Genomic DNA, 10,620 nt, shown 5'->3' with positions numbered 1-10,620 from the left:
CCCTGAGCCCTACAGAGGAAGGCCACACTGAGAACCGCTGGTGGGTGGGCGGCATGAGATTTGAGGAGCTGCTAGACCAGGTGGGCAGCTTTGGGCCCTTCCAGCTGTGGAACGTGGCCCTGCTGGCCCTGCCCCGGGTGCTGCTGCCCATGAACTTCCTCCTGCCCGTCTTCCTAGCGGCTGTACCTGCCCACCGCTGTGCGCTACCCGGTGCTCCGGCCAACTTCAGCCACCAGCACGCATGGCTGGAGGCCCACCTGCCCCAGGAGCCTGATGGCACCCTCAGCTCCTGCCTCTATTTCACCCACTCCCAGGCCCTCCCCAACACCACGTTTTGGGGAGCGGGTCAGAGCCCTGGGCAGCTGGAGGGTGAGCCCTCCACAGCGCCCTGCCCTCAGGGCTGGGACTACGACCGCTCTGAGTTCTCCTCCACCATCGCAACCGAGGTACCTGAGTGCAAGCCTGGGGGCACATGAGTGGGATGCGCCTGCCACTGCCTTGGGTGATGACTATGTGGGCATGAGACACATTGCCTTACTTCTTAGAGTCTCAGTTTACCTATCTGTAGATGGGATCTATGAATTTAAAGCAGTGAGCTTCGTTCCTGGCCTGCAGTAAGGAGCCCATACCCGGGAGCTGCTATTATCAATTGGGAGGTGTTAAGGGAGGGAAGGGCTAAGACGGCTCCAGGGAGCTGGCGGAGAGAGAGTTGAGAAGGGTTTTCTATAGTAGTAGGAGGAGAAACGACACAGGCCTTCTTTGTCTTATTCTTTTTGGCCCCAGGTCTGGGATTTATATAATCCTTCTAGAGGTGAACGTAGATGGGGGCAGCCTGTCTGGAGAGGAGCAGACCTGTTGTCAAAGTGAAGGCCCTCCGTGGAAAGAAGCTGAGGCTGCAGGACTGGGGAGGGGCAAAGTCTCTTACCCCTCAAGGTGGGGTGTAAATAGTTGAGGGTTTATTATCTGACGTGGAGGTACCAGGATGGAACCACTGACCTCAGAAGGCCCCAGAGTCTGGAGAGGAAGGGTCGGTGCTAACTGGAGAGGGCCTGTGCCCATGGGAGGCCCCTCCCTGTTTGTCCCTGCAGTGGGACCTTGTGTGCGAACAGAAAGGCCTGAACAAAGCCACTTCCACTTTCTTCTTTGCTGGTGTGCTGGTGGGAGCCGTGGCCTTCGGATACCTGTCTGACAGGTGGGGTGCAGTGGGGGGGGCAACGAGGGAGTGGGTGGGGAGCCCTCTCCCACTAGTTGGGGTAGGGCTTGGTCTACCTCTGTCGCAGGACCTCCCCTCTACAGGGAGCTGCCCCTGCATGACCCCCGTGCAGGTTTGGGCGGCGCCGTCTGCTGCTGGTGGCCTACGTGAGCTCCCTGGTGCTAGGCCTGGCATCTGCAGCCTCAGTCAGCTACGTCATGTTTGTCATCACCCGCACCCTCACTGGCGCAGCCCTGGCTGGCTTCACCATCATCGTGATGCCACTGGGTGAGGCAGGCAAAGGACGGGCAGGGCCTAGAAGACTGGAGGGAGGCAGTTGTCAAGGCTGAGACTGAGCCCATCTGGTTCTTGCTAACTTTCTTCCTGTCTCTGGTTCCTGCCCTGGGCCCAGAAATGGAATGGCTGGACGTGGGGCACCGCACCGTGGCAGGTGTCCTGAGCGGCACCTTCTGGACAGTGGGCGTGATGCTGTTGGCACTGGTCGGGTACCTGATACGGGACTGGCGATGGCTTCTGCTGGCTGTCACTCTGCCTTGTGCCCCAGGCATCCTCAGCCTCTGGTGAGGACTGTGGGCAGCTCGGGAGTGGGTGATAGAGGAAGTCAGAGACAGAATTAATCAGAGGCTGAGATTCGAATACAGAGTGACTGAGAGATGAAGAGAAAGAGAACGTCAGCGACCGAGAAACGGAAAAAGAGAGAACGAGAGACCAACCAATACAAAGAAGATGGCACCGGACATGAGAAGCAGAGAAACACAGGACAACATATAGAGAGACTGTGGAGAGACAGAGACAGAATCAGTGAGAGGTAGAAAGTGACAGAGACCAGGACTGAAAGGCGGATTCAGAGGGACAGATAGAGATGGTTGAAGCAGGGACAAGAGAGACAGGGATGGAGAGACAGGGCCAGCACAGGGGTAGGGAGCCCAAGCAGGAGGGTAGGAAGCCAGGCAGGGTGGGCATTTCATCACCTCCCCAAAATGAACTGGCTTTTGATGCCCTTTGGGGATTTCTGTATGTCTGTCTCTCCTCCATCCTATGCCCTCCTGTCACCTGTGGGAGAAGTGGGTGGCTGATGCTGGGGGCTGAGGTCTCGGGAATGATAGCAATCCAGTTGAATAGAGAAGGGAATTCTCGGCTGTGGTGGACCTAGGCCTGGGCAAGGCAGTGTGGGAGGAGGTGGCTTTTAAGCTGGGCCTTAAAGGATGAGTCAAAGTTCATCAGGGGAGGAGGGTTTGGGTCATGTTGAGGGACTGCATGAGCAAGGGCCTGGAGGATGACAGACTGTGGTATGCGCAGGAGGGAGATGTGGCTGCGGGTGCTGACTCTGCCTGAAGGCCCTCCTGCTGTCCCCCAGGTGGGTGCCTGAGTCTGCACGCTGGCTTCTGACCCGGGGCCGTGTGGAGGAGGCCCACAGGTACCTGCTCCGCTGTGCCAGGCTCAATGGGCGTCCCATGGGTGAAGACAGCCTGAGCCGGGAGGTGAGGGAGAATGTGTGTGTGAGTGCAGGCAAGTGCATGTGGGGGGGGGTGTATGTGTGTGTGTGCACATGAGTGTGTGAGGCCTACGTCAAGCTCCCCCTTCCTGGGGCCCACTGTATGTGCAGGGAAAGCTCCCGGCCCCCAGTGGAGAGTTCCAAACTCTTCAAGATGTCCTACCTGGCTCCGGTGGGCCACATCCTTGATTCAGGGCCCACCCTACTCAGCTTGCAAGTGCATCCCCAAGAAGGAGGTGGCATAGAGACCCAGGGAGATCAACGTGCCTAGCTAAGCCGTGTGCCTAAGCCAACTGACGTCACAAACTCTCCTTCTCTCCTGCCAGGCCCTGAACAAAGTGGCCACTCGGGAGCGAGTGGTTCAAAGACCCTCGTACCTAGATCTGTTCCGGACCCCACGGCTCCGACACATCTCACTATGCTGCATGGTGATGTGGTGAGGAGAGGGCCTGGCCTGGGCCTAGCAGGTGGGGATGGGTGGACCGAAAGGCAGCGGACTCCAGGATGGTGCTGAGTGTGAGAGGAAGATGGACAAGTGAACTGTAACTGTGCAGGGCAGGAGGACCTGCCCCTGGGGGCATGGAGCTCTGGAAAGTCACAAGATGGAGCAGGCATCAGAGGCAGGGCTCAAATGCAGGCTCTGCCACTTCCTTTCTGTGAGACCTTGGACAGGTCACTTAACACCGAGCCTCAGAGTCCCTTCTGCAAAACAGGACGCTTTTAGTTCCTACCTCACAGGCTTGCTGTGCAGATTAGGTAAAGACGCTTTCGCCATTGGCAGGAGCCGCACACTCCCGGGGGGTTATGGGGACAGGGAAGGCGGTGGGCAGTGGGCTCTGGAGGTGGGGGAGGTGGTCCTTCTAAAAGGCCAAGGCTCCCTAAAAAGAGAGGACAAGGAGTGGGGGGTGAAAAGGAAGGCCCCTGAGTGGCATCACGACCCCCTTCAGGTTTGGAGTGAATTTCTCCTATTATGGCCTGAGCCTGGACGTGTCGGGGCTGGGGCTGAACGTGTACCAAACACAGCTGCTGTTCGGGGCTGTGGAGCTGCCGTCCAAGCTGCTGGTCTACCTGTTTGTGCACCACGCGGGACGCCGTCTCACGCAAGCAGGAGCGCTGCTGGGCACCGCCCTTGCTTTGGGGATCAGTCTGCTGGTGACCTCCGGTGAGCCCCGCCCACTCCCCGGAGGCCCCGCCTCCTGCCCAAGAACGCCCGCCCTTTCCCGGAAGCCCCTACTCAAAGCCCTCCACTAGGGGAACCTCCCATCCTGGGAGCTCTGGGTCTCCCACAAGGCCCGCTCACTGCCTGTACCCCTTTTCTTCCAGAGATGGGGGCCTGGAGCACCGCCCTGGCGGTGACAGGAAAAGGTTTTTCTGAAGCTGCCTTCACCACTGCCTACCTGTTCACGTCGGAGTTGTACCCTACTGTGCTCAGGTGAGGGGAGCCTGGGTCCCAGGCAACCCACCCCGGGGAGGGCTTGTAGTCACATCTTTTTACCAACACCCTACACACACACACACACACACACACTCACACACACTCTGCAGCCTAGTTCCTCCCACCCAGTCCTCACACCAGACCCAGAATACAGAGCTAATCAGAGCCATCTGTGCATGCTTAAATCTGGGAGAAGGCAGAGCATTTATCTTTACTAAGTGACCCTGAGTGAGGTCACACTTCTCTGGGCCTCCTTTAAAACAAAAGTCACAAAAAGCGCCATCTGCCCTTCCCTTCCCTTCCCATTCACCACAGCCCAGGCAGAACTGCCCTAAGGGGTAGTCTCTGGACCTGAGGCCTGGGGCCCTTTTTTTACTTTTTAAAAGATTCTATTCATTTGAGAGAGAGAGAGAACACGAGTGAGGAGAGGGGCAGAGGGGGAGGGAGAGGGAAAGGGAGAGAATCTCAAGCAGACTCCCACGGAGCTGAGGTGGGGTTTCATCCCACACCCCCTAGATAGTGACCTGAGCCAAAATCCAGAGTGGCCATGCTTAACCGACTTAGCCACCCAGGCGCCCCCTGGTGCCCTTTCAGCTAGCTAATTGGCAGGTGGGGAGAAGACTGTAGGCAGCTGGGTATGTTTCGAAAGCCTTGCTCCTCCTCTACCAACATGGCAGGGTCTCTAGGAGCCGGGACCCTCTTCCTTCCACACTACCCTTTCCCCACCCCTTTTGTGACGACTTTTCTTTTCCTTCAGCAGTACCAGATTGGTTCTGTCAGAATGGGAGTCCCATTCTCTGGTGAATGCTGGCTTGGGGGTCCCCGGCCTGGGGACAGGTGGGAAGACCACCTGAAAGAAGCCTCAGCTTTCTTAGCCATCTGGGGAGAAGGGGATATCAGGACTTGCCAGCCCAGGATGGGAGCCCTTGTGAGGCATGACCCTAAGTAGGTGTGAACACCAACCCCTTCCCCCATCCTCTCTCCGAACAGACAGACAGGGATGGGGCTGACTTCACTGGTGGGCCGGCTGGGGGGCTCTTTGGCCCCACTGGCGGCCTTGCTGGATGGAGTATGGCTGTCACTGCCCAAGCTCGCTTATGGGGGGATCGCCCTGCTGGCTGCCTGCACTGCCCTCCTGCTACCAGAGACGAGGCAAGCACAGCTGCCGGAGACCATCCAGGACGTGGAGAGGAGGTGTGTGCACAGAACTGTGTCTGTGTGAGCACATGCATGTGGGAATGAGTGCTCAAGTACCTGACGCCTTAGGTAGGATTCAGAGAAGACGTGTCTGCGTGTTGTGTATCTGGTGCTTCTATGCAAGTGTGCGTGGGTGTATGACTTGAGGTTTGTAAAAGTATGCATGAGTCCGTATGTGTGTGTGTACATGGATATCGAAGATTGTCCAGGAAGAGGTGGATGTGTGCACACTCAGGTATGCCTATACATCAGGGATGTATATAAGCATGTGTGGGAGTCACCTGTGGGAGTACCCTTGTTTGTATACCAGCAGCTGGGGAGAGGTGTAGGCCAGCCCTGATGGGGCAGGCTCGGGTGGGAGGCCCAGGGGCTAAACCCCACCATTGCTCATGACTCCTTCCTCCCCAGTGCCCCATCCAGCCTTCAGGAGGAAGAGATACCCATGAAGCAGGTCCAGGACTGAGTGGTATCAGGGGCAGGCCCTCCACAGAAGTTCTGCAGCAGGGGCTGGAAGACCAGAAGGGCAGGCCCTGTGGCTGGGGCTAGGGGCATCAAGCCCCCTCCCCAGGGTTGGAGTTGCCGCCAGTGCCCCCTCTCTGTGCTCATTCAGCCTTGACTGTTTGGCCTCCAGCAACTGGGTGACTGAATGCAGTGGGCTCCTGAATAATTCTGGTACCCTTTTCATGGCTGGGGGAGTTCCATAAATGAAGGTGCCCCATGGGTTTGGGCAGCAGTGAGTTGTGGAATGAGCCCTGGATAGGAAGCCAGTCTGACCCTGGGATCTGATCCCAACTTTGCCACTGATTTGCTGTGAGACCTTAGGCATGTGGCTTTGCCTCTCAAGGCTTCAGTCTGTTCATCTCTCAATTGGATAATCAAGCCTCTTAGCAGACCTCACCACAGGATCTGTTGTCATGCTCAAACGAGATGCCGAATAACGTTTCTTTCTTTCTTTTTTTTTTTTTAAGATTTTATTTATTTATTTGACAGAGAGAGAGACAGCAAGAGAGGGAACACAAGCAGGGGGAGTGGCAGAGGGAGAAGCAGGCTTCCCGCCGAGCAGGGAGCCTGATGCGGGGCTCGATCCCAGGACCCTGGGATCATGACCCGAGCCGAAGGCATACGCCTAACGACTGAGCCACCCAGGCACCCTAACGTGCTTCTTCTAGAGACTGTGCTAAAGAAGGGACTGCCCTATGATGACTTCTGGCACCAAAAGGCTGGTGGGCATGCTGTCCACTGTGTGGTACTGGGAGCTGCCCAGGACTAGGGTACCAGGAGAATAGAGCTCTTTGTTCCCATGGCTGGCCCTGTACCTACCATGCACTTTGCAGGGTAATGCATCCTCCACCCCACACCTCCCATCCTCCAACCCATTGTTTAGGCCTCATGCCCAAAGAAGAGTTGAAGGCATGGGAGCCAACATTTTATTGGAGAAGCCAGAATAAACACGTTTTTTAAGTACTTGAAGTTAAAGAATTTGCTAGGGAAAGGGACTGGGAAGGCCAGGAGGCTACCCTTTAAAATGTGGTGGCCTATGTCCCCTAGCCAGATCGGAACAGGAAAGGGAGGAATCGGCAAAGTCTAGACTCCCTGGTCTACCATGGAGCCTAGGCCCAGGCCACTGGAAGACCATCTTCCCCCCGTGGGACTGGAGAATTCTGTAGCTCTCATTGGATCATGGAGGGGATGGTATGAGGCCTGAGTTAGAGTGACCTCTCCTGTGAGCATCTCATTTGGATCTTATCTCCACGGGGTCATAGATGTAGCAGCCCACATCACCAATGTTCACACCTGAGGGAGAGAGCCCCATCACCAAGGGCCTTGGGGCTGGGAGGTGTGGGGCTGAGGGATGAAGGGAATTGGGAGGGACCTGGGGTGTGTGTGACCACCCCAGTTTTTGTCCACACATCCCCACAGACCCACATGCCATACTTTAGGCCCACTGTCTGGGGTGGGGCCGCCCACCTTTGGGGCCAAACAGGTAGCCGTAGCAGGGGATGTGGCAGTAGGGGACGCCGTCATGCTGGGACATAGAGAGAAAGAGAGCCATCTCAGCTTGACTCTCTTCCCACCTCCAGCCTCCCTCCTCCCAACATAAGCACCCATCCCTGCCCTGTTCACCTCAGCATGACTCCCAGCAGTCAGGGTCTTCCGGCAGCGCTGGCACCTCAGACAGGGTCGGTGCCAATTTCTGCCCAAAGACATCACCTTCTCAGCTGGTGGTGGAGAGAACTGGTAATTCCAGGAGCAGGGCAAGGAGACCTACCTGCTTTGCACCACCTCCCTACACTTTGATGCCCATCCTCTGCCCCCCTCCCCAAGCTTTCCATTGTCACTTACCAAAATAGACAGGTTCCTCACAGCCAGGGCACAGTGAAGTCTCCCCAGTGAATGTCTTCATGTGGGGAGGGCCTTTAAGGGGAAGAGGCCCTGGCTAGGGCTGAGGCGGGGGCCAGGCCTAAGCAGGGCCCATCAGCACCAGCCTGTACATGGCTTCTTCCAAAAGCCATGCTCATCCCAGAGCCCCCCACCCAGCTGGCCAGGAGTCTTTCTTGGGCAGAGCTGAGTCTCCTATGACCCCCACCTCCTGCCCCATCCCTTTCTGCAGAAGGGACCACCTGCTTCCTTCTCCTCCTAGGGGATCAGGTACCCACCAGCTCAACCCTGTCAGCAACTCAATCCTCAGGAAACCTGAGCTGATACAGGAGCGGGCCTGTATGGGTGTCAGGTGTTGGGGAGCATGGTGTCATTGACCACTCTAGGGGATGGGAGGAAGGAACAGGGAGAGGGGAGAAGTGGAAGAATATGAGGGGCTGGCCCTGTCTCAATGACCTCTTACTCCTAGGTCATTCTTCCATGGCCTTGGCCTGGGAGAGGCCTGAATTCCGGGCCAGCTTTGCCTCTGACTTGCTGTGACTGCACGAGGCCACTCGCTCTCTCCAAACCACCTTGGTTCCCAATTTACCTCTTAACTCAGCAGCCAGCAGCTGACATGAGAGAACCCCCCAAAAAGGGCCATGAATAAGAGAAGACTTTGCCACAAAGTTGTAGGAATGTGAAGCAGAGGACTAGGGTGGCAGACTGCCACCTGGTCTACCCTGTTCCACCTGGGGATGAGGAGTAGCTGGGGCCCAACTTCACTTACTTTTCTTGCCCTGGGGGAGGCCAGTCCTGGGCCTGGGGGGGCTGAAACTGCTGGGGCTGAGGGGAGTGGTGCTGGCTGGGGTGGGAGTGGGAGGGTTGTAGAGGTAGGAGCCCACACCACCAATGTTCACCCCTGCAGAGAAAACAGGGGCTGTCAGGCTTGAACCTCCAGCTCCCAGCCACAAAGAGGGTCCTGCTGTCCCCTGGCCTCTTCTAGGTTGGTACTTACCCCTGGGTCCAAAGAGAGCCCCATAGCATGGCTTGTGGCAATACGGCCTCCCATTGTGCTAGACACAAGCAGAGGAAAGAGAGCTGCTCAGGGCTAAAGAAGCGGGGAGTGGGGGGGACGTGGGGAGCTCTCCTGTGTCCCACAGGCCTTCCCTCAACACAGACTGCCAGGTGTGTCTGTCCATTGGCCTTGGCTGGTGGGGTTGGGAGGGGTGGAGGGTGAACTGGCATGTCAGAATTGCCACTGTGGTCAGGAGAAAGGGCAAGAGCAGGTCAGAAAACTGCTGCTTCCCTCCCCTCCCACCAAAAGGCATGGGGTCCACCCCCCACCAGCACAACTCAGGTGTCCCAAATCCTGGCTGGTGTGGGGCCCTCCGGGTAAGTGGTCTTGGTATTTGACTGCGGAGGTTGCCTTTAGTGAGCCTCCTGAGCCGAAACTGGGGGCTGGTGCTTAGGGGACAGTGACAGACACAGGGCTGTGCGCCCTGGCCAGGCCTCACCTCTGCATGCCCTCCTGGGGACAGGACACTGTGGCAGCGCTCACATTTCAGGCAGAAGCGGTGCCAGTTCTGGCCCAGGGAGCTCACCTTCTCCGCTGTGGGGGACAAGGTGGAACCGGACTGTGGAGAGCCAGGCCACGCAGCGGGCGCCCCCTGTCCCCCCTCAACCCCCTCCCCGCCTTTTTCCTAGAGACGATAGGGAGTGTCCCCGGGGGGGGGTGGGGGGTCAGCTCCAACCCGCCCAAGTGCCCTGCGCCCCAGAGGTGGAAAGGGGGTCTGAGGCCACACCGTCGTCAGCTTCTCGAACGCCCCGGCTCACACTCGCCCCATCTCCCCCTCCTCAGCCCGGGCCTCACCGAAGAAAACGGGCTGCTGGCAACGCGGGCAGGTCCAGCTCATGGCTCCGCACAGGGCAGCCGGCGCCACACACAGTAGTAACCACCGAGGGGGGCTCCGTTCCCGCCCCCTTCGCTGGCTCCGCCCATGGCTCCGCTGTGAGCCTCATTGGGCAGAAACCGCAGCTCCTCGGCGCCTATTGGCCGTCAGAAATTTAGAACAACTGCACCTGGGAGACGCAGGCGACCTCGCAGGTCTTTCCAAAAACTAAAGCCTCCGACCGGTGGAGATGAGAGAGGGACCTGAAGCCCGACGGGAAAGGAAGAGAGCAATGAAGACGACTGGAAGGGTGGCACTAGTTTCTGGCTTGGTACAAAGGGAAAACTGTCCAGAGTACAGACGTCATGAAAACACTGTAATTTCCTCAAAGCGAGGGGTCAGGCATTCTTTGAAATGGCTTAATTCCGCCTTGACAGTCTCAGGTGGTTAAGAGCGTCGGAATCTGGAGCGCATCTCTGCCACTTACTCTCTGGCTTCAGACAAATTACTTAACCTCCCTCTGCATCCATTTTATTTGTACAATGAGTATGATGATTAATCTCTACCTCATAGGATTGTTGTGGAAACTGAGTAAGTTAGTACGTGCAAAGTGCCCAAACAGTGATTGGCACATAGCTGCTATAAAAGCGATAGCTATCATTATGATAGATCCCATAATGAACTCAAGACTCTTTGGAAGCCTCAAAATGTGGTCTGGATACAATAGTTTTCTTGTGAAATTACAATGCTTATTAAATTTAAATGTATCATTCAGACACCAATTACATAATCCTAATTTAGTTTTAAGGTGTTTTAATATTTGTTACAAGTAGCCCAAGAGTGCTTCAAAGGACACTTCAAGAAAACCCACAGAGAAAGGGAGAAAATATTTGCAAATATAGTATCTGGTAAGGATCCAGTAATCAGAGTATCTATATAAAGAGCTCTTACACCTCAATAATAAAAAGACAACCCAATTTAAAAACAGTCAAAGAATTTGAATAGACATTTTTCTAAAGAAGATATACAC

At 56.4% G+C, this 10,620-nt stretch overlaps 2 protein-coding genes across 5 annotated transcripts; one reads left to right on the top strand and one right to left on the bottom strand.

The window, feature by feature from the left end:
• Window positions 1-6,693, top strand: SLC22A7 (solute carrier family 22 member 7). Of its 2 annotated transcripts, none has more exons than XM_036124026.2 (10): window positions 1-446; window positions 1,089-1,192; window positions 1,326-1,480; window positions 1,605-1,773; window positions 2,571-2,694; window positions 3,035-3,144; window positions 3,656-3,870; window positions 4,032-4,140; window positions 5,134-5,337; window positions 6,309-6,693. In XM_036124026.2, the coding sequence occupies exons 1-10, from the start codon at window positions 54-56 to the stop codon at window positions 6,325-6,327; spliced, it is 1,602 nt and encodes a 533-aa protein (XP_035979919.1). In that variant the 5' UTR covers window positions 1-53; the 3' UTR covers window positions 6,328-6,693. The 2 variants fall into 2 exon arrangements, with proteins under 2 accessions (XP_035979919.1, XP_035979918.1); XM_036124025.2 differs by having other exon boundaries at window positions 5,749-6,693.
• A 60-nt stretch (window positions 6,694-6,753) lies between these two features.
• Window positions 6,754-10,620, bottom strand: CRIP3 (cysteine rich protein 3). 3 transcript variants are annotated; one of them, XM_036124027.2, is made up of 8 exons: window positions 9,572-10,620; window positions 9,216-9,310; window positions 8,717-8,774; window positions 8,489-8,620; window positions 7,684-7,755; window positions 7,465-7,559; window positions 7,309-7,366; window positions 6,754-7,134 (listed from the first exon to the last, which is right to left on the bottom strand). In XM_036124027.2, the coding sequence occupies exons 1-8, from the start codon at window positions 9,612-9,614 to the stop codon at window positions 7,073-7,075; spliced, it is 615 nt and encodes a 204-aa protein (XP_035979920.1). In that variant the 5' UTR covers window positions 9,615-10,620; the 3' UTR covers window positions 6,754-7,072. The 3 variants fall into 3 exon arrangements, with proteins under 3 accessions (XP_035979920.1, XP_077911431.1, XP_035979923.1); XM_078055305.1 differs by lacking the exon at window positions 7,309-7,366; XM_036124030.2 differs by lacking the exons at window positions 8,717-8,774; window positions 9,216-9,310; window positions 9,572-10,620 and having other exon boundaries at window positions 7,684-7,783; window positions 8,489-8,536.

Source organism: Halichoerus grypus, chromosome 9 (genome assembly GCF_964656455.1).
Source record: "Halichoerus grypus chromosome 9, mHalGry1.hap1.1, whole genome shotgun sequence".
Lineage (NCBI taxonomy): Eukaryota > Metazoa > Chordata > Mammalia > Carnivora > Phocidae > Halichoerus > Halichoerus grypus.
Note: the sequence above shows the minus strand (reverse complement) of the source record. Positions and strands in the feature narration are given on the sequence as shown.